This window comes from Acartia tonsa, chromosome 4, assembly GCF_053477335.1.
Source record: "Acartia tonsa isolate MP-2025a chromosome 4, ASM5347733v1, whole genome shotgun sequence".
NCBI lineage: Eukaryota > Metazoa > Arthropoda > Copepoda > Calanoida > Acartiidae > Acartia > Acartia tonsa.
The window spans coordinates 6713594-6737175 of NC_137263.1; the positions used below are offsets into that span (position 1 = coordinate 6713594).

The 23582-nt window shown below is 32.4% G+C and overlaps 2 protein-coding genes across 2 annotated transcripts; both read right to left on the reverse strand.

Annotated features, from left to right (window-relative positions):
* Positions 1–744: 744 nt before the first annotated feature.
* LOC145315842 (uncharacterized) lies at positions 745–21836 on the reverse strand. Its single transcript, XM_080155960.1, has 9 exons — positions 21717–21836; positions 21127–21335; positions 20780–20882; positions 20443–20570; positions 19020–19122; positions 18589–18705; positions 7079–7308; positions 6139–6243; positions 745–1706 (listed from the first exon to the last, which is right to left on the reverse strand). Exons 2-9 carry the CDS (start codon positions 21252–21254, stop codon positions 1625–1627), a joined length of 996 nt encoding a protein of 331 aa, XP_080012086.1. The 5' UTR covers positions 21255–21335; positions 21717–21836; the 3' UTR covers positions 745–1624.
* BORCS7 (BLOC-1 related complex subunit 7) lies at positions 21315–22622 on the reverse strand. The gene is made up of 4 exons (XM_080159541.1): positions 22548–22622; positions 22128–22229; positions 21717–21836; positions 21315–21335 (listed from the first exon to the last, which is right to left on the reverse strand). The coding sequence occupies exons 1-4, from the start codon at positions 22620–22622 to the stop codon at positions 21315–21317; spliced, it is 318 nt and encodes a 105-aa protein (XP_080015667.1).
* Positions 22623–23582: the final 960 nt, after the last annotated feature.

The following is a 23582-nucleotide window of genomic DNA, read 5'->3' on the forward strand; positions in this document are numbered from 1 at the left end:
AAATTTCTCGTACTTAGAAAAAATTTATTTTTTTTTGTAGAAAAAATTGTCCGATCTTCATAATTTTTTTGTGAATGCTCTTTATTACATTTAGCAACTTTAACCTTTAGGGCATACTGTAATTAAATCAATATGTCATAGGTTTTTTTGAAGCTGGAAAATCGACCACAGATTTTGCCAAACTTTTCTCTTTTTTTCAACTTGATTTTTTTAGGAAATTTTGCTAATAGAACTAATTTTTTTTTTGGCCAAATATATTCAAAATTGCCTGAATTTTAAGGATCAGGCCTTTAAAGTCATAAAAAATTATTTTTTCTAGTAGTATTTTTATGTTTTTTTATCAAAAAAAATTTCGAAAAAAAAAGTCAAATTTCGCGTACTTCGGAAAAATTATTTTTTTTGGTAGAAAAAATTGACCTATCTTAATAAAATTTTTTATGCATACTCTTTATTACATTTAGCAACTTTTACCTTTTGGGCATGCTGTAATAAAATCAATACGTCATCGATTTTTCGAAGCTTGAAAATGCCCTACCGACTTCGCCTCAAGGCGGGGCGAAGTCGGTGCCGTTTTAGAGATCAATTTTGACAAACTTCCCAAAGTCCTAGGTTTACGTCCTTTTAGGACCTGATCGACTTTTCCGAGATCTTTCTACTTGTCTTGGTCCCATTTTAAAAAAATAATTTTAACGATTTGCAGGTTCAAAAAACCGAAAAAAACACCGAGTTCGCCCCGCTTTACCCTATTTATTTTAAAGAAGTATCAGATGATAGGATTTTAAACAAATAATTTTACATATATTACATTTTTATTTTTATTCAGAAAAAAATTATAATTGAGCCTGACTTATCATTCGTAATAACTTTGGTAAATATGTTGGATCAATAAAATCAGAAGTCGACAAAGCAATTTGTTGGTATTTTATTTTAAGATTATAAGGCATCCCTTCAAAGGTTGAAAGTTGATAAAATATGATTAGTTTCAAAACTTACATAGCAATAACTAATATTTTTCATAAAACAAGTTTATATGCTTTTAGTAGTACTTGCAAATGAAAAATGGAAGAGCATTTGTATTATAAAATATTCATATTTTTATACTTAAACAAAGAATAATGCCATTAATACCAATAAACAGGGATTTAGAAATGAAATAATAGTATTTCTCGTATTTATTTGAATCCGGTGGATAGGAACCGGTTCTCATCCATACGAAAAAACTATGTCTAGCATCGTATTATATCCAGCTTTCTACGAATATAAAAATGTACAATCATAGGATTAAAACCAGATTTTTAGCCGGTGCCTTCGGCACCTCGGGGCTAAAAAAACTGGTTTTAATTTTATAATTGTACATTCTATATCCGCAGAAAGCTGTTTATAATACGATGCGAGTAATAACTTTTTTTTCCTTTTTCCTTTTTAGCTACAGCTTACAAATGCACAACAAGATAAAAATAACGTTCAGTAACATTTTTGAATAGTGAAACAGTTGGAAGCAAAAAGTTTTTTTTTATATGTAGGTGCCATATCTCATTCCCATAATACTAAAAATGTACTTAAGTATAATTTATGAAAAAAATAACAGCAAAAAGGTTGATGATGACCCTCCAAGTGGGTTGACCTACATCTTCTTGAGTTTGTCCTGCACCATATCTCTGAATTGTCCCAGGATCTTGTTCTCTCTCTTCACCCGCTCCTCCTTGCTGAAATAATAACAAAGTTTATGACTTTAAAGGATATAGAACATAAAAATTAATTAATTAAATTTTGATTTAAGAAACTCGTACACCTAAGATACGAATTGAAATGGTTGTCAGCTTATTTATGAACATAATTGTTAATGGCTTAAAAAATGTATTGGAAATGTATGAAACACTAAGCATTAAAAAGAAACATGACAATTTCTCTCTTTTATCCCTTTCATTGGATCAACTTTCTTGAATTAAGTTCTCTGGGAAAAAAGTTTTTATTTTGTGTGCTTGCTAGGATAAGTCTCTGGATGACCACTGGAAAAGTTGTGCAAACTTATGAATATTACACAGATTATCTTCTAACAAATCTTTTTAACTTTTGAGGGGTAAACATAAATGATAATAAAACAAGGACGATTAAGTCCGAAAGTAGAAGTGCGGCTTTTTGAATGAAATAAATCAAATTAGGTTTAGGGATTTTCTTACCAAATTATCAATTATAATATATTTAGAATACAAACAGACCATTATTATGAAGACTTTTTTTGTAGCGTGAAAACAGTTGTCGTCGACTCTATTACGTTCTAAAAAAAGTTCTGAGGAATTTAGGGTACAATGCATTAATGTACAATTAAGATAAAACAAGGATGAAAACATCCATAAAAGCGAAGCACTGAAACGGTAGGACAAACGGACATGAACGGACATACTTACATTTTTAGGACTTGATAATTGAGTTGCGTCGCATATAATATTGTACTTTGTTGTAACAGGAATCAATATACCAAAAATCAGATCAATCGGATAATTAGATCACATAAAAATGAATTGTTAAAAAAGTAGAAAAATCAACATGTTTAAAATGGATTATAGAGTTGCTACGCTTTCTAAATCGTACCTAACTACTACAGGAATCACCATGCAAAGTATTAAATCGATAGGACAATTCTAACATGGCTAAATTAACGAAAAAAGCTATCCGTCTCAGACGTACGTACCCTAATTATAGAAAAGCTTCGCTTTTAAAAAACATGAACAAAATTATTGGTTTGGATAAACTTAATTTGTACATCCTAATCAATATGTAATAATGGACCCCTAAAACTTTAGAGCCAACGAATAACAGAAAGAGTATATCAAGTCCAAATTAATTTCTAGCTCATATTTCTTAAAGACCCTTTATTATGAGCTATCTAATATATTTTCATTTTGCCATTAGTGTTTATATTTAGTCTTTAATCTAGGTAAAATTATTTAACATCAAAGTTAAAGGAAATAAAAATAAAATGGGGGGGAGAAGCTTCCATTTAAGTATTTAGTAAATGCCTAGACATTTAGAGGGGATTATTAACTAAATAAAATGCTTAATATACTATAGTTAGTAAGGTATGGGTTCCCACAAAACATTATTTTTTGTTAAAAAGGGGGCATTATTAAACGTCACGCTGTTTTATTATTTATCTAAAATATGTTATGAATGAAAAATATATAAATGTCTTACAAAATACTTTTCTGTTAGCCATTAATTAGGCTTCTACTCCATAACTAACTGATGGCATACGAACAACAAAAATCACTTGTTCCATCAGTATTCCAATTTCTTAAAATGCTTTGAAATTTCTTGCGATGATTTACATAATAATTAAGCATCTGCTCTATAATTTACTTTTTCCGTCTATGTTTTATTGTGCTTTGTGCTTATAAAGGTAATCATCCTTGCTTATATATAATTTAATAAACTGCACTATGACCAATCACAATGGATATTCACTTAAAATCAGTATTGTTTCAAATATAAAGCAATACATGTTTGATTTCAATTCTAGTGTTATTGTAAAAGTGATAAATCTTATCTAAAATCCTAAAGGATATTTGAAATTGAATGTATGTGATATTTATGTGTATGAAAGGAATTAGTCTATTTCCAAGAAGTCTAGACTCTAGCTGGCTACATTAAGCTTCAATAGTGTGAATATAACTAAACTAAAACAGATTTAATAAAAAGTTCATAGAAACATAGTTGCCTTAGAAGAGGGAATAGGGAAAAAATTTCAGAACCAATTTTTTTTTTAAATTTACGCTTATGATACCTAAATGAAAATCAAAATAAAAGCAGAAGCAAGTATGATTGAATCCAAGAGAGGAAAAAAAATGCAAAATGTAGAATTAAATTGAAAGGTCACTAATAATAATGTAAGTTTTTTTTCTCTTTAGTTGGAAAGCATTGGAAATTTTTTTTTATAATTTTAAATTTGAGAGGCAATATTTAAAAAAATTGTATAAGAACACATAAAGTTTTTTAAGACCGAAATCAGCCTTTAAGAGTGAAATAGGGTGACACGTATAATCAATACTCTTAGATATAATAAATTTGCAATTTTATACGGTAATCATCGCTTCAAACAATCTGTCTAAATCCTAGTATTAGATCAGTTCAAGGAATACGAGGGGATCATACATTTATTATACTCAGAAATTTAATATTCTTGCCCTTTAATATTTGATGTCTCTAATTTTCTATTTCATTAACTTTTATAATTTTACAGAAGGGAGATTCGCTTCAAATTATTATTTTTACATGGACCTAAAGTTAACTTGCAATTTTAAAACCTGATATTACCAAATTTACCCATATTACATTTTGGCCTTAAATCTTTGGCGTGGTTTAAAAAAGGTTTTTTTAAGTAGTGTTAGCTTTCTGCCTATATGTTTTTGTTTTTGGTATAGCAGTTATTCTATAGTTTGGGTCTAGCCGTAAAACTGTCAGTGAAATGTGATTTGAGTAAACACAAATAAAGTAAGTCGCATGCGATATTCATCTCATTCTTTCATGTTTTTTTTTTAGATGGGCACACAAAAATTATAGTGCTATAATTTAGCTTTATGATATGCATTATTATCTAATAATGCTGCGCTTATTACGCACAGAATTGTTGAAATTAACCCACTTTAAGATTTTCCTTGTATTGAAATGCCCTCTGAAAGTAAGTTTTAGTATATTATATCAAACAATCCTTTTCACTTTGAAGAAATTAAGAAATGCGCAAAGAATAAACAAAACCCCCAAGACTAATTCCACTTGAAAATGGCCGCCAAACAAAATTATGCATACAATATACTCGAGTAAGAAATGAATTTGCAAACCTTTAATGGAAATTTCTTTTGATGCTTGCAGCCTTTAGAAGAAATATGGCCCCGTTCACGGACCTATGCATTTCTCAAAATTACTTACAACTCAGGAAGTGGGGGGTGGGGGGGGGGGGGTGAGGGTTTAAGCAATGTAAAGGGTAAGATTGGATAGGTAAAAAGAAATATAAAGTAAAGGAAGGATTACAGTATGCTCTTTTTTCTTTCTATTTGTAGCATAAACAAAATTTATAATTTTCAAATTGTTCGTGTAATATTTCTTGATATAAAAAATAATGTCATTGCAGCTTCTTTACTATACAAATTTGTAATTAAATTTTTCATAAAAATAATGTTTTAATGGTTTAGTTCAGTTGTCTTAGGATGTGTCATATGAATAATGTTATTATTTTTCTACTGCTGCTTTACTACGCTCTTATAGTGATAATTATAGTAAAGGTTCTGCATGTATTAAAAATAGTGATGGCAATCCGTCGAATTTTTGGGCCGGATTCGGATTCCGGATTCTTAAAAGAATCCGTCAAAAAAAGTGGCGGATTCCTTGCGGATTCCGGATTCTTATTTTTGGCGGATTCCGGATTCTAGCAGTATTTTTAAAGGCTTTTTAAAAAAATCAAAAAAATTAAGTGCTACATATGTCCTAAAAATTAATGTTCTTGGTGTTCTCTATAATTCACTTCCAAGAATCGAACCAGATTTTAAAATTTTTTATATGTAATGATGATAATCTTTGACTTCAAAAAGCGAGAGTTGGAAGTAAAAACTCAAGACGCTAATTTTAGCATACCAATTAAGAATCCGGAATCCGCTATTAAAAAACGGATTCTGGATCCGGATTCCAAAATTTGCCCAAAAATTGGGCGGATTCCGGATCCCGGATTCCGGATTGCCAACCCTAAATAAAAAGAAATCATTATATGTACAGTACATGCAGTACAAAATGATTCAAGAAAAAACAGAAATATTTATTAACCAATACATTTATGTAATGAAAAAAAGGATATCTGTAAAGTAAAATTTGGTGTCCTTTTTGCACTTTCTGGTTCGCTATGCAATATCTGTACGATTGCATTATTGTGCCTTGGCTACGTTTAGATTAAGTGTAGGTCTTTTAATATCGGTTATGATGATATGCGAACATTACATGTCTAATTGTCCATTAAGTAATTTTGCCGTTAGTAGCATTTATATAGATAAATTCTTAGTTTATGGAAAATGTTCGATTCTCGCAAAATTTATCGAGAACAGTACATGATAAAAAAATATAAGGGTTTTCATAGTCAACTTGTCAAAATACCTGAACATGGCGAGTGCCCGCTTCTCGTCGGCAGAATAGATCTGGTTTTCTTTTCTCAACCTGACAGCTTCCATTCTTCTGTGACGGCTACCACTCATTACCCAACTAAATTGTTATAGCTCATTAACAATTAAAAAAAATAAATGATTGTTTGGAAGCTGCAAGTTTAAACCAATCCATCAATATATAATAAAAGTCCCCAAAGTTTAACAGCCAAATAAGAGAACGTGTTTTTAAAATTTTGGGTACCATTAAAATTTACAGTCCAATTTTTCCATTCTCACAGAGGACATTAGGTTTTATGATTTTTTTACCATAATAATAATTTGATGTTATATTTTTAAAATGCCATCCATTAATTGAAAATAATTTTTATTATGAAGGAATTATCATGAAACAAGGATGACAACATCCATAAAAGCGAAGCACTGAATCGGTAGGACAAACGGACATTAACACTTGTATAGTGTCTGAACTGAATAATCAGAATATAAAAGTATAAGAGTCGAAGCAAAATTGTAAGTAAATTTATCGAAAAACTGCTTGATAAAGGATAATGTTTATGGGCATACTTACATCTTTAGGACTTGATTATTGTGTTGCTTCGCTTATAACATTGTTTTTTGTTTTTCCAGGAATCAATATACCAAAAATCAGATCAAACGGATAATTAGATCACACAAAAATTTGTTGTTAAAAAAGTAGAAAAATCAACATGTTTAAAATGGACGTACGGACATTCTGGTAATGATTATAGAGTTGCTAAGCTTTCTAAATCGTACCTAACTACTAGAGGAATCACCATGCAAAGTTTGAGATCGATAGGAGAATTTTAACATGCCTAAATTAACTAATAAAAGCTAATTATCTCGGACGGGCGGACGTATGGACGGACGGACCGACCCTAATTATAGAAAAGCTTCGCTTTTAACAAGCTTACCCATCCTCCTCATATTTAGAAATCTCATCACTGGTGAGACCAATTTCACCTCTTCTTGGAATCCTCTTACCCTCAGCAATATAAGCGGCCATAGCTGCACCTTCACCAGGCAGCAGCTGGGTACCCATCTCCTTGTGACTGAGCTGCACCTTCTTGGGCAGGGAGGGACCAATCATGTCAGAATCAGAGTCAGAATCTTGTTTCAGCTTCGCAGTATTTGCTTTCACAGCCTAGGTGAAAAAATAGTTTATAATGTAAGAGTTCTATTTTTATTAATATCCCTACAGTAACTATAAGAGAAAATACATTTGGCGCTGATTTTATATTTACTTATTGTTATAGTAAAGTAATTCTAATTGTTTCTGTATCGTATATTTTTGATTTTTGTTTTAATTTTAGGGCCAAAATATATGTACATCCACAATGATGATATTTATACATTTTTCCATAGAATTTTAGTATTTATAGTTTCGAATCAGTTAATCAAGATTTAGTAAGAGTACCCAAAGTTTTTAAGCCATCAATTGTGTTGTATTTGTAAAAACAGGGTTAATAGTGCAAAAAAATGGATGTATTATTACTTACTAGATTATCATCTATAATAAAAAGTAGAACGATGTCTGTCCGTCTGTCTGTCTGTCTGTCCGTCTGAAGCTTAAGATCTCAGTAACCGCAGAACCGATTGGGCTCTACTTTTCAGGGATTATGCTACTGGTTTTAAGCTATTTTCTTGGGGGGTGGGACACCCCCAACCCCCCAAAAAACAAAAAAATCCCCCTCCCCCTTTTTTTTTGCAGGAGATTTCCTTGGTCCTTTTACGAATTTCACCTTTTACGAATTTCACCTTTTACGAATTTCACCTTGTAACTTGTAGCGGGTTTAAATAAAGATCCAAACTCTTCACCCCCCTAACCCCATCCCCTATCCTCCTACTGGATAAACGAACCGCCCAATAAATGACAGGAGAAATAGCAACCTATATTGACGACAATTTTTCCCTTGTCATAATATCCACGTATTTTCTACATCTATTAGTATAAAAAAGGTCTAAAACTAACTTAGTTTGCCATAGTTTCTCATAAGATCATTTTAAAATCTTTATCATGCTATGCTAGTCCTTATTGTTCTCAGTCAACTTTATCTAATATAATTTCAAGATATGTGTGTGTAGTATGTATAACCTAAATTCCTCTTGAAGACAAATCTCTCTTAATACATAATCTATAATGTCCTTGACAAGTTTTAATCCCTGTTAGCCTGTCATCTACTATCTATGCATTCACTTCTTCTATAATATCCTATCATATTAGATCTAGGAAGGAATAATTCATCAAGAAAATTAACTATGCCTTCAATTTTTTCGCAAATAGAAAAATTAATTGCTTGTAAGAAAATAACACAATATCTTATGGAACTTTAATGTTCGATAGAAATCAGAGGCAAACTTGATTTTCTGTAAAAGAAATATCCTTTATTTAGCTCAATGCAATGAAAAATTTGTCCATTGGAAAAATTATTTTAATAAACTTAGTAAAGTAGATTTTTTATTACCTAACTTAAAATCAGTTTAAATTAAATTCATTCGAAACAAAAAACCGCTTTTTACTTCAACTTAGAAATACGTAAAAAATAGTTTTTGTTATAAAATATAGAAGATTTTAAAATAGTTATTTAAGAATATACAAAGAAATATAAATATTAAATATCTTGAGAGTAAATTATCTGGTAAGATATGAATGTATGGATGCAAATACAGGAATGCATCAGGTTAGTAAGTTAAATACAAGATGATATAACTTAATGCATATCTAATATCTATTAATAGACTAATATCTCTAGCTAGCTATCCTACGTAACTAAGAAGATTTCCTAATATATATGGATGGTAGGAAAAGCACACTGAATTTAAAATGGAAGTAGAAATGAAAAGGTCACTGTAGTAGTTGGAATATTCTTAGCAAAAAATATACTTAAGGGTGGAGGATCCCCTTTTTCCAGTAGTGACAAAACTCCATAGAGGCTGGTAATACATCATTATCAATATTTTTATGTGTGTTATTGACCAGAAATCAAAAAAAAAATTATCAATTCAAAAGTAAAATATTTTAATACAAATTGACTTTGTTTTTATTAATTCGAGGGAAATATCTCTTAGTACTCTTATCTTCGTTAAATAGCCAAAAACCTTTCAAGGACCAATATAAATACCTGAAAAATAATTAGAAATGATATGTTCAGTCGTTTATGGGATCTTAGTTGACACACACTTACATCAAGCTACTTTAGTATGTAAGGAATGCCAAATGGCTTGACAATTTATTTTTACTTCCATTTGAACTTCAGTGTCAAGAGGGTGGGTAGAGGAAGAGATTTAAGTAGGTATGCCTTAAATTGAATTCAGGTCTCTAGTAAAGTTGCACATTTAGATAATATTCCACGGATTGAATGAAAAATATGAAAATTCAAGTCAAGATTATTGATCAACAAAAAAAATTTGAATAATAATAATTAATGTAACCTATGTGTAATGTGTATATTAAGCCATTGTATAAGAGATTTTTTAAGGACTAAAAATCTAATTTATTAGTAATAAAATGCAAGTTTTAACAATGATTCATTCATTCATATGCAAATCACAATCTGTTTATACTAAACTAGCGGCTACACACCTAGAGGCCTCTAAAGACACGTAAAATATTTTCTTTTTAATCTATGTTAAGATCAGCGGTTTACCAAAAATATCCGCTGGGCGGCGCTTTATACTGTGTTGGCGATTTCTCTTGGGAGGGTGGTGGTACCATCCCCCCAAATAAGAAAAGCTAAACTGTAAAGGAGAACCATTTCGGTTCAGCGGTTAGCGAGATCCTAAAGTACACACAGACATTGCATCCTTTTACTTTCTTAAAGGATACATAAATGCACGATTAGTTTAGAAAAACCAAGCTAAGCAAAAATTCTGAATTATTTGAAGAAAAGAATACAAATATTATCATTTTATGTCATTTTCTTTTGCAACCGTGGACAGAAAATTATATGAAGTAGGGAATATGGATGGAATATATTATAGCCAGCAGCATTAGTACCGGGGCTCGGCAGATTCATCCGCGCGGTTTACAGAAGGCTCAATGTCAACTGCGCGGCTTACATAAGCCACCCAAGTAAGCCGCAGCCCCTGAATTCAAATTCAGCCATCCTTAACCAGGCTCAGCCACGAAGCTTTTAGGAAGCTAGAGACGCACTATTCGTGCATCTAATATCAGGCTGCAATAAACAGAGTGGATTCTAGGAAAATAAATGATTGGGAGGATCAACGTCACTTCAAGCCCCAGACACCCACAGCTGCAGTCTAACCTTATTTCAATCACCCTCTGTCGCAGTCACTAATAGCAACATACAGTCGCAGCCAAGCGACTAAAGGCGCGGCTTCCGAGCTCTGAGTAGTACCCATGCACACAAGTCTCTCTATTCAATTATTCACCGTCTTAGGCCTTTCAACATCCAATATTTCAATTTGCTTTATAATAATAATATAGGTTACTATAGGATTAAATATATATATCAAAGAGAAAGTAGTACAAGCGTATAATTCTGCTATATATAAAAAAAACATTTTTAGTAATACATACTTAGTTTGAATCAAATAAACTATTCTTAATTTTATAACATCCTCTAAAACTAGTAGGTAACTAGTCAGAGATGGGAAAAAAACAGGTTTTTTTTTAAAAAGATCAAATCAGTGTGGTTTATTTGGTTTAAACCGGTTTTTATTGGTTTTTATTAATAAAAACCAGGTTTTTTTGGTTTTTTTGAAATTTTTTTTGGTTTTTTTAATAATATCCAAATTAAAGTATTCTAATTTAGTATAAAGGGGTAGTTTCACGAAATGCATTTGAACTTAAATTAGTGAACCGCATATGTCTCAACCATGACACTTTGGTTGAGCTTGACTTCCGAATTAGCGGGAAGTTCACGAGATCAGTTGGCGAACATACAAACCCCCAATACCAGGAACCATCAAGTTTCAACAGCAGGTTTGAATATAGATTTATTGATGAAATTATTTCAAAGTCCTGAAATTACAAAATCAATTAGTTCATAATTCCAGTTATTTATAACCACGTAATCTTAATTGCTTTTTAAAATCATTTTTCTCTACGGTTAAGAATCTTTGGAAACTTTGGCTTTAAAGGAAAATTATTTGGTTAATAAATGATTGTTAAATGCAAAATAAAGGCACATAAAAATTACTAAAACATATATTAATCATAATTAAGTTTCATGCTTAGCTGGCTAAAGCCTTTTTAAAACTACATATAATCGTCCTATACACCATTCTTCCTAATAAAATTAACAAATTCTACCTGAAGTTCTTATGGTTTCAAATCCCTGGTATACTAGGGTCGTTCACACACTATGAGACCAATGATAGGCCCAATTTTGTTCTCCGAAATCTTCACACTCTCATATCTCATTCAAAAGTAAGAAACGTGGGCGCATATAAACAATCCATGCCGCGTCTATTACTGAAGGAAAGTCAAACAAGACGACATTTGCGCTTGGTTTTAGGATAATGATAAGGAATTAATTTCGAACTTGATAAACACAAGGCTTCCTCGAAAAGAGGTTAAGACACACCCCCCGTTTGAAAGTCAAATTAACTTCCTTAACGAGATTCAAGGTTTTTTTGCGCTGAGCACTAGCAACATTTCTCACTAAACTCAACTCACCATAATCACATGAGAATAGCCACATCCCGAAAAACATGACAATTTTTGCTCCTAACTAAATGAAACCCCGTGAAATGCATACACAATATTATACTCCTCACTAGGACTCATAATACCTCACATTTTAGGATAGAAGGATGGGGATTGGTTTGTACCATACAACATTCCATGCACATGACAATCACAAGATCACATACACAAATCCTAAAATAGATAATCCTATTAATCATGATGTTGTAAATATAACAACTATACTAAATAATAATCATTTCATAATCAATAGGTAATAAATCATTATAAATAAATCAATAAGTACCTACGAAATCAGGTTGAAATGTAAACAATAATGGTAAAATAAAACGAAATAAATCTTAGACAAGAAAATTAAGATTTATAGGTACTTAAAACTAAATTTGTTAAGCATCAAAAAGAGTAGTAAGAAAAAATATTTCAAAATCCTTGGGCAGAAAGTTTTTCAAACTTAATGAATAAGAACTGTACTATCTTAATCAACAATAAACTTTTTAATACTTAAAGAATAGCAAAATAATAATATCTTCGTTAGAATTTTCATCGGAATTATGAAAAAAATACCAATTTTTCTTTGTAAAAAATATGAGACTTTAAATATGAATTTTCAATCATTCCTTGATCTGAATAAAAATGTTTTACTTGATTGAAATTCATATATAATTTTTAAAAAAATCTGCTAAAAAAATACTTGATTTTTTTTCTTAGAATAAATATCGAGTCACGCAACCTCGACACATTTATTCCTTTTTGTTAAACTTTTCAGGTAAGTTTTTTAATGAATTGTACTTTTGAAAAGAATTTAAACTCAATAAAATTAAATTTGAGCATATGAAATAGAATAAACTTTAATCGCATTTCATTTGATTCTTATTTTAGGCATAAAAATAGGCATATGAAAAATGTGGCTTTTTTTACTAAAAAAAATCTCAATTTCCATAAAATAAGAATCAATTGTTAATCATAATTTTTAACAACTGCTTTTATTTTAATATCTGCGATAAAAATGAAGGAAAGGTTAATTTAAAATATGCATAGTTTATCTTAAATTAATTCTGTGATATTCATATAAATAATAATCAATAATTTAATAATATCATACATCGTGTTCATTATTATAAATGCTTATCTCATAGAAAATAGAGTTTATATTTAAACATGAACGAAAATATATGTACCTAGGAAATAATTGCTATAAATACTTCTCAAGGTTTAAAATTGTCCGAAGTCGCTAGGTACATATCTACTACGAATCTCTGCTCTCGGAATGAAGAAAAAAATCTTTACGCGTGGATTATTAGGAATCCTTGCCTCCGGAGTGAAAGAAAAACCTTTATTTGCTTACAATTTAAAACAAATATCTTGATTTTTTGCGATAATCTTTTAAAAATAATAATAAGAAATTATTTTAAACATTATCATAATAATTTTACATGTTGTGTTCTTTACTTTAATGCATTATCTCATATGAGACTCTGAGAATAACATATTTAAGCAACCGTGAACCATGAAAAAAAATACCTCGAAAATACTTTTAAAAAATCTATTTTTCTCAATCTAAAAAAAATCTGCAAAAATCATTTGGTAGTTAATACACACAACTTTTGCTTTTCGAAGTCATACTTAAAGAAACAAAATCTTTTAAAATCTGCTTAAAAGTCTAAACAATTTTGTAGAATTTTTGTGCTTAAATATGAACAATAAAATTAGTTGAATAATGAATACTTATTCTTTACAGAACCTTTTAGGTTCCCTTCACAAGCTTAATATATAACTTGTATTATTTTTTCTTTAAAAGATCATTTTCACACATAAATAGTTTATGTTGTAAATTAGATTTGTGGGTTGGTAGACTTTCAATAACTTTCTGGCGGCAACACCCGCCATATTGCAGGCCCTTTACCCTGTGTCGGGCGGCCAGCTTGGCAGCAGCCAGGTCGATTCTTGATTCACAACAGCACCAACCTCTATATCAGAACCGGCTGCAACACAACCAATTTCAGCATCATCATTGTGAACGGCTACAGCCTCACCTGCCGTAGCAATGTTATCAACAGCTACGGCAGTATCTTTAACATCAGATTTGACTGCAACACATACAACAGCGTCAACTGCAGAAATAACAGGTTTCTCAATAACAGCATCACAAGCAGAACCAACAGGTTCATCATTAACAGCTACGGCAGACCCAACCGGTTCATTATCAACAGCTACGGCAGTACCAACCGGCTCATTATCAACAGCTACGGCAGTACCAACCGGTTCATTATCAACAGCTACGGCAGTACCAACCGGCTCATTATCAACAGCTACGGCAGTACCAACCGGTTCATTATCAACAGCTACGGCAGTACCAACCGGCTCATTATCAACAGCTACGGCAGTACCAACCGGTTCATTATCAACAGCTACGGCAGTACCAACCGGCTCATTATCAACAGCTACGGCAGTACCAACCGGTTCATTATCAACAGCTACGGCAGTACCAATCGGCTCATTATCAACAGCTACGGCAGTACCAACCGGCTCATTATCAACAGCTACGACAGAACCAACCGGCCACGCACTCTCATCAACAGTTACGGCAGCTTTATACGCAGATTTCTGCTGACCAGCTCCATAGTCAGCACTTGTACAGATAAAACCACTACCAAAAATGGTTCGCCACAACATAGACTGGCCCACTTTCTGGTAGGTTGATGGAAACACGTCAGGATGTGTATTTCCAATGATGATATCTAAGCCTCCACTAATATATGTAAATCTTTCTGGCGGCATCTTAAATATTTCGGCGGCGGTTTCCGGATGGACCGAGCGCATCTCGTTGCCACCTCCGAGGTTAGGCATAACAGCTGCCTCAAATTCTCTCAAGTTACCATCCCTGTCCTTCAGATAGAACACCACATTGCGGCAGGATGATTCACTACCGTCAGCAACAGAAATGTTTGTATATCTGCCGGTAGATTTCAGCTTCAACTTGCTGGACAACTTCTCAGACACAAGTGATAGATTTGCACCAGAATCAAACCTGACGGCGGCATGGCAGGCGCCGCCGCCAGGTGCTACAACTGGAACTATTTGCAGCAGGAAGGTACATGTGCTAGGCGCAGAACTTGATTTGTAGACTGTATTCACACTAGCACTAGCCTCATGCAACATACGACTATGATAACTGTCGTAATAATTGGTGCCACAGACACCAAGCTTATCCGAGTTAGATGAACGACGTTCCATCTCTCTAAGCCTTCGGTACATATCACGTACTTCTTGGCGCAACTCCATGGAAATTTTAAGCACTCCCATGTCCATCCTCACCTTCTCAACGACATCGAGGTTCCTGGCGACAGTGCTCGACCTCACGTCGTCTGAATCATTGTCAAGCCAGTGAAGAATTTTCGTACACTGTTCCAACGACGCATAAACTTTATCTGCAACAGTTTTCTGTTCACTAGCTTCATCCAAATCACGCTTGAACTTGCGCATCTCACTAGTCTCCACGGCAGATTTTAGACTTTTTATTAGGTCAGATTGGTCCTTGACCTCACTAAAAATGTCACGAATTGATTTTAAATTCACATTTTCACATGAACTAAAACTTTGGCAGGCTTTTAGATTTTCATAAAACACTTTTATCTGTTCGTCAAACACCTCTAGCCTTTCATTGCCAATAGCGATAGCTCGCTCAATTTTCTGCTTTTTAGTGAGCACCATATTGATTCACTAGGTAATTATTTCACAGAAAAATTGTCAATGTTTTTTGCATCAATACACTATATGCTATTGATCTATTGAAGAATGCTAACGCCTATTCTTCAGATTCTTTGAAGAATGCTAATGCCTATTCTTCAGAACCATTTGAAATTGCTTGTGCAGCGCCTTCAACCATCAGGTTATTTGAAATTTGCTAATGCCTAAACTTCAACCTTCACTTCTTTGAAATTCGCTTGTGCAGCTCCTTCAAACTCCAATCATTTGAAATTGTCTCAACCATGACACTTTGGTTGAGCTTGACTTCCGAATTAGCGGGAAGTTCACGAGATCAGTTGGCGAACATACAAACCCCCAATACCAGGAACCATCAAGTTTCAACAGCAGGTTTGAATATAGATTTATTGATGAAATTATTTCAAAGTCCTGAAATTACAAAATCAATTAGTTCATAATTCCAGTTATTTATAACCACGTAATCTTAATTGCTTTTTAAAATCATTTTTCTCTACGGTTAAGAATCTTTGGAAACTTTGGCTTTAAAGGAAAATTATTTGGTTAATAAATGATTGTTAAATGCAAAATAAAGGCACATAAAAATTACTAAAACATATATTAATCATAATTAAGTTTCATGCTTAGCTGGCTAAAGCCTTTTTAAAACTACATATAATCGTCCTATACACCATTCTTCCTAATAAAATTAACAAATTCTACCTGAAGTTCTTATGGTTTCAAATCCCTGGTATACTAGGGTCGTTCACACACTATGAGACCAATGATAGGCCCAATTTTGTTCTCCGAAATCTTCACACTCTCATATCTCATTAAAAAGTAAGAAACGTGGGCGCATATAAACAATCCATGCCGCGTCTATTACTGAAGGAAAGTCAAACAAGACGACATTTGCGCTTGGTTTTAGGATAATGATAAGGAATTAATTTCGAACTTGATAAACACAAGGCTTCCTCGAAAAGAGGTTAAGACAGCATATTTTATCCTGGTTAAATGGTTAAACTACATTTATATGGCATATATTTGAAAAAATTTTAATTTTCTACCACATAGTTTTTGAAATATCAAGACTTGAAAATCGTCTTTTTAAATTGCATATATCACAAAAAGACAATTTTCAGGTCTTGATATTTTAAAAACTACGTGGTAGAAAATTGAATTTATTTCAAATATATGCTATTTAAATGTAGTTTACCCCATTAACTAAGAAAAAATATGCGGTTCACTAAATTAAGTTCAAATGCATTTCGTGAAACTACCCCTTTAGTATAAAGATTTAAACTATTAAAAGAATTTTGAATTAGGTAGGGTGAGGCGGGGCATTACCGGTAATTTTTTCGGTTTTTTGAAAAAAAATTGGGGTAAATATTAATATTTTTAAATGGGACCAAGACCATTAGAAAGCTTACGGAAAGGACTATCAGGTCCTAATAGGACGTTATCCTAGGACTTTAAGAAGTTTGTCATAATTGGACTCAAAGAAATTACCGATAAATGCCCCACGGTGGGGCATTGTGGGTAACGTCTTTTCAACCTAAAACAAATCGATGAAAAACGGCCAAACGGCCAGTCAAACATAAATAATCATAATTAGTATAGGTTATAGGGATTATCCACAAAAATTTTCATAAAGATCGGACTATTCCTTCTATGTCAAAAATCATTTTTTTTAAAGACGAGAAATTTCGATTTTTTTTTCACCAAAATTTTCTTAAAAAATAAAATTTAAATTTTTTTATATAAAAAAAACCTGTTCTATTCACTTTTTGACCTAAATCTTAAAAAGCCCATATTGAATTTTAGATTTTACCAAAGAAAACCTGAAAATTGATCTTAAAAATCGAATTTGAATTTTTTTTCGACGTTACCGAAAAATACCCCACGCGAACTTTGGTCATTTTTGAAAAAAATATTAACTCTACATTTAGGCTCTCAACGGATTTGGAAAGAGCGGGCAATTCTTAGTTCAAAAGGTTGTTACGGATCAGTTCTAGGTCTTACCAATTTTTGTGTAGGTCGATCTTTATACACCTAGGTGAAAAAATTTTTGAAAAAAAAATTTTCGTCCGACTTTGAGAACCAAAAAGTACCCTTAAAATTTATCTCACAAAAATTTCATTTTTTGTAGGCAATTTAATAAGGAACAAATTTGTTTTTATGTTTTTTTCTGTCAGTCGTTTGGAACATGGAGTAAAATGTTATTTTCTGAAGGTGGGTAAAAAATTACCGGTAATGCCCCTTACCGGTTATTACCCCGCTTGACCCTATTTATGTTTTTGACTGTATTTTTTACATTATTAAAAGACTAGCGGCTAGGCCCCTAAAGGCCTCTAGGGGCACTTGAGGAGGAGAGAGTCGAATTTAATAATTTAATTTTTTATTTTATATTTTGTAAGAAAAAGTAAAAAAAAATTTTTGGGGGGGAGGGGTTTGCCCCCCACCCCTCATTTTTAAATTTAGTTAAAAAGTTTCAAAAAAAAAATTTCGGAGGGGGGGTTGGGGGTGTCCCACCCCCAAAGAAAATAGTTATAAACCTTCCTGGGACCTAAGAGAAGCTACCCTATTAAGGAGAACACAATCGGTTCAGCGGTTAGCGAGATCCTTTGGTACAAACATACAAACACACATACAAACATCCTGTTACTTTATTATAAGGATATAACTGGAAAGATAGGCCTTTGTATTAAAAAAACCATTTAAACCATCCCACCTTGTTTTTTTTTGTTTTTTTTAGCTTTTTTTTTTGGTTTAAACCACTTGATTTAAACCACTTGGTTTTTATTTTGCCATCCCTGTAACTAGTAATTGCGAAGGAAACTAAAATAAGTGAAGAACTATATAAAGCTTCTTGCGTGTTACTTTAACTCATAGAAAACTTTTGTGTTTAAATTCGCCATGTTTAACAATACAACTCTTTTCACTAAAAAGATATTAGCCATATACTGCTATATTACAAGGCTGCAGCTGAGCTCAGGTTTGGCATTTATAATTGTTGTATGATTATGGTGTGAGACAGTCTACTAAGCTTACCTCCATAACATCTTTTTCCACCCACTCCTCCTCGCTACTATCATCTTCACTATCACTGCTCTTTTTCTTCTTTTTCTTTTTGCTCTTGGATGATTTAGACTTCTTCTTCTTCTCCTTCTAATAAAATTCTTCTGTTTATTTGCAATCAATTCCAACAATTTTTAAGTAAAACTATAGATTATACTCTTAGTCGGAACTGGGCTCAATCCGGGCTATGTCAGAAAAATAGTTAAGAATTTGAAATTAACATAACCTAACATAAAAAAATGCAAAACTCATCAAAATAAAAACCTAAAATCAAAGAGTTGGATGTCTCTAATAGACTGTTTTAATAGGTATAGAGAGAATCCAGGCCTAAATTATATTTCTCTAGCATTTTCACGTATTTTTATTACAAAGGAGTCTATGCGTACAAGTACATAATTACAAACCTTTTTCTTTTTCTTGCTTTTCTTTTCTTGTGGACTACTTTTATGTTTGTCGTGTCGGTCCTTCTCCTTGCCACCTTCATCCTCGTCAGATTCTAGATCTGAATCCTATCAATTGTGCAGATGATATTATATTATCATAAAAAAAATATTTTTCGAGTTACGTTGTGTCGTTGTGATGACCACTGTTCTCATAATGGATTTAAGATATACGTGGATTTACATGGGATAATTTGTCGTCAATTTAGCTTGCTAATATGGACTTCATTTATTGGCAGAGGTGTATATTTTGCACAAGATTTATTTTTTTTCCCGGCTACAAAATTTTTTATTCCCCCCCCCCCTTTACCAAGTAGGGGGGAAAATGGAAAAAAAAAGATTTCTATATTTTATATATTTTATCCCTCCTACCACACATTTTTTTAGTTTTTTTTCACAAAGAAGGGGGGGGGGGGGTAAATGGAAAAAATGTTTTCAGTTTTCTTAATTTTTACATTTTTTTCCCCCTCCAACCACTTATTTTTTATTCCCCCCCCCCCCCTGAGCAGGGGATCCCATGTAGAATATACACCACTGTTTATTGGTCAGTTCGTTCATCCAGTAGGCAGGGGTGTATATTCTGCACGAGATTTATTTTTTTTCCCCTGCTACAAAATTTTTTATTTTTTTCCCCCCCTAGATTTTTCTTAAAAAGTAGGGGGGGAAATAGAAAAATATTTAAAGAATTCTATATTTTATTTATTTTATCCCTCCTACAACACATTTTTTAGTTTTTTTTAACCAAGGAGAGGGGCGAAATGGAAAAAATGTTTTCAGTTTTCTTAATTTTTACATTTTTTTCCCCTCCAACCACTTATTTTTTATTCCCCTCCCCCCCCCCCCCTGAGCCGGGGATCCCATGCAGAATATACACCCCTGCCAGTAGGGGGAAAGGGGATGGGGTAAAGGGGGTAAATGGGGGATATCGTCATCAAGCCAGCTGTGAATATAACTTTATCAGAGTATATGACAATCTGGTGAAACATCCAAGTAATAATATATCGATTGTTCTTATATAATCAGGAAATACAGTTATATAAAGTTAAATAATGTTTATAGTATGAGCTTAGCACCCTCCTGTTATATGTATAACTAGCGACTGCACCCCAAGCATCAAGGAACTATGTAGTTACTAAGCGGTAGGGCAGAGCTATAGCCTATAACCATCCCAAGACCTATTTCAAGCCCACCTAAAATGGAGAAATCAATTCAATTAAATCACTACTTATTGAAATCTTGTGTTTCAGACAAAAAACCGTACTACTTTATATAATAGAATATTCCATGTCAGAAATAAAATTCTCAATTTTTCCTTATTACAAAATCTTCCTGAGAAATTCAAATCCCCCCCTTCCCCCAAATAGTCTATAATACATATACTGCAATTTCCTGAATGTGTTGCGGAGACTTGCCCCACACTTCCGCGGCTCCTCGCAGTCCCACTTCTTCCCGCTGCTCCCGCCTAACCGCCATGTAGTCCTCCCCTTGGTCACGCCGGTGGTGCTGACGTCGGGACTAGAACACAAATAATCAATGATTAAATTGAACATTTTTAAATCTAATACCTAATACTTTTGATACAGAGATATAGCACCTTGAAAATCGCAAAAAAATGCTTTTACTTCCTATAGGTATTAGTTAATGCAACAAATATTTTTCAAAAAAGAGATTAATTTATTTCTAAGAATTTAAAATATCCCATGTAATTTATTTAAGAAATTTACCTTGTCTTCGTAATGGGGTCCTTTCTTGAATTCCTTTCTCGGTGCTGAATCTCCATTATGTGCTAAATCCATCAAACGCCTTTTTCGTTCTCGAGATCGAGACCTTAAAAAAGTCAATGCTATATAACGAGAACGCAACTGCAAATACTTTAAACTAAAACTGAATGGTAAGAAAAATAAATACCTATGACATTTTAAAACATAAAATCTAACACGAACATCGTTTTTTATTAATTAAAAAAGGCTTCAATTCTTGAACACAATATACGCTGCAATTGAAGATTTCACAAGTGAAAATTTAGAATAATCATTTTTGGCACATTGTTAAATCTAAAATATATGAATACCTGCTTCTGTCTCCAGAAGTATCTGTTGATTCAGACCTCCCTCTCCTCCGTCTGCCGGACTTTCCACCATTGGATCTACCACGACCATCTGATCCACTAGACTCGGAGCTGCTAGATCTTCGACCCATCTTTTAATTTACTTTGTTTTTGTTTCAAATTGTATTGTTGATTCTTGATAAAATTAGAACTTAACGTTGCATATCTCGTACCTAAAAAAAACAATTAAGTTTAGGTATTTAGTTTAATTTTAGATCTGAATGAAAGGGAACTTTCTACGAACGAGAGCAAGTGATTCTAAGCACCTTCCAGCATTGATCCATGGTAATTTTTTAGTGAATATACTAGGTTTTTGTTTAATATTTGGTTTATCGACTAAAAAGTTTGGTTTCTTCATGGTTTTAGAAAAAGAAGTGAAGGCTTCTTCCATTTCAGTAGTTTTCAAAATATGAAATATTTTATTTTGTTCTTATGTGATGTGTACTATAATATTAGAAAATGCTTAATACTTTTTAGTTTAGACGGGAACTTCATTCTATGTAAAACGTTCCATATCATAAAAAGTTGAGCACCATACCAAGAAAATAAGTTACCTGTTCACGAACTTGGCTAATCTTATCTCCTGTTACAGTTAATCGGTCAGCTTGTTCATGAAGCTGAGCGGTCAACACACTTGCTTTGTCCAGTTGGGCAGAGGTGTTGCTAATTGCACTCTAAATTTTTAAAATTAATTTCATAAAATTGCTGGTAAAATCTGGTACCTAAAGTAAAGTTGTTCAATGTTACTTCTTATCATTCTTTAGTAAGCAATTTTGTAGTTGCTAAAATGAGATTTTATCTATTTGAAAAAGTTACTTGGTAAACCCATCAAGATCATGAAATGACTATTCGGGTCGACATTGTCAAATTTCCCAAAATAGAGTTTCATTTATATAAAAAAAATAATGTGGGGGGGGGGGGAGGCGTCCTGAAGTGGAATCCACCAATGAAAAAAAATATTTTACCTCAGTGGCAGTAAAGTTTTTGATTGTCTGTCCAAGAATATCGTTGGATTTGGAACCTTTCTGAATTTGGCGAACAAGGGAACCCACACTACTTATGTTATTCTAAATTAAAATTGTATAATTTAGGTCTCGAGGTATACTCACTAGACCAATAAAATTGGTGTTAAACGTAATCACGCACAAAGTAACAATTAATCACTAATCAACTCTAACCCCTTAACTTATCTTTCATATATTTTTTTCTATTCCAATCCTAACCTCTGCAGTGGGCCTTAGCTCAGTATCCAAGTAATCTAACCTGACATAAAAACTGTCCCCCGCCCCTGTTTTTTATCAATTTATTCTATATAATATACGAAAAAATCTATCGTTAGCCTTTTTTTCTTATTTTTTACAGAAATGTTATTCATAAATATGTACCTGTACTCTTTCACAAAGCTTTTCTTTAGAATCATGGAAAAGATTTTTAGCGCTTGTGCTAGATGCTGAGGCCATAATAACTCATCTCAATAACAATTATCTTAAGAATCAAACTTAGATTTTTTTTAGTAAAATAGCTTATAAGAAATCTCTTGTCTTGTAGGTAAGGTCTGTAAAGATTACACACAAAAGATAAATTGTCTCAAAAGGTTTCTAGACCTTCGCTTTTTTTACAAATTTTTTGTGTATGTAAGGCTGTAAAAGATAAAGAGGGAGGTCATTTTCTAGTAAATCCCGTAAAGGTGTGTGTTAAAAGGCCTAAAAATAGTAGTAGAACAATAAGGTGCTCTATATATTTGTATTCCCTATTGAATAGAACAATAGGGAAATTTTTTTTTTTTTGATAACTGTACCTGGAATATCCCTAAAAAATACGAAATTTCTATCAAACACTTTGTTTGGCTCAAACTGACAAAAATTAAAAAAAAATATAATTATAATAATAATGTTTTCTATAGGTACAAGGTAAAGGTTAAGAACAATCTATACCATTAAAAAAAGGAGAAGCCATTCTTTACAGGTTGATTTTTTATAATTATATTTTTTTTTATTTGTGTCAGTTTGAGCCAAACAAAGCGTTTGATAGAAATTTCTTATTTTTTTTAGATATTCCAGGTTTGGTTATCAAAAAAAAAAAAAAATTTCTTCCCTATTGTTCTATTCAATAGGGAATACAAATATATAGAGCACCTTATCGTTCTCCTACTATTTTTAGGCCTTATAACACACACCTTTACGGGATTTACTAGAAAATGACCTCCCTCTTAATGCAATCTCTAGTCTTTTCCCAATCAATTTATTAACTTAAATAAGAAGAATTTATAGTCCATTGACCTATCCTGTTTAAAACACAACTATGTCACTGTCACTTTGATTCTTTTTTGTTTCTACCCTACTAACAATTTATTTTACCCCACCCTACAATTATCTTTACCTATTTGTCTTGTCTTTCTCTAAATCTAAGCTGTATTTTTT

Excerpts from the sequence above, each read along its gene's own strand:
- LOC145315842 (XM_080155960.1), bottom strand. The coding sequence starts at position 21,254 with ATGGGTCGAAGATCTAGCAGCTCCGAGTCTAGTGGATCAGATGGTCGT. Across the intron at positions 20,883-21,126 it reads ACTTCTGGAGACAGAAGCAG|GTCTCGATCTCGAGAACGAA; the intron begins GTATTCATATAT and ends GACTTTTTTAAG. Across the intron at positions 18,706-19,019 it reads AAAGCAAGAAAAAGAAAAAG|AAGGAGAAGAAGAAGAAGTC; the intron begins GTTTGTAATTAT and ends GAATTTTATTAG.
- BORCS7 (XM_080159541.1), bottom strand. The coding sequence starts at position 22,622 with ATGGCCTCAGCATCTAGCACAAGCGCTAAAAATCTTTTCCATGATTCT. Across the intron at positions 22,230-22,547 it reads AGCTTTGTGAAAGAGTACAG|AATAACATAAGTAGTGTGGG; the intron begins GTACATATTTAT and ends ATTTTAATTTAG. Across the intron at positions 21,837-22,127 it reads AAAACTTTACTGCCACTGAG|AGTGCAATTAGCAACACCTC; the intron begins GTAAAATATTTT and ends TTAAAAATTTAG.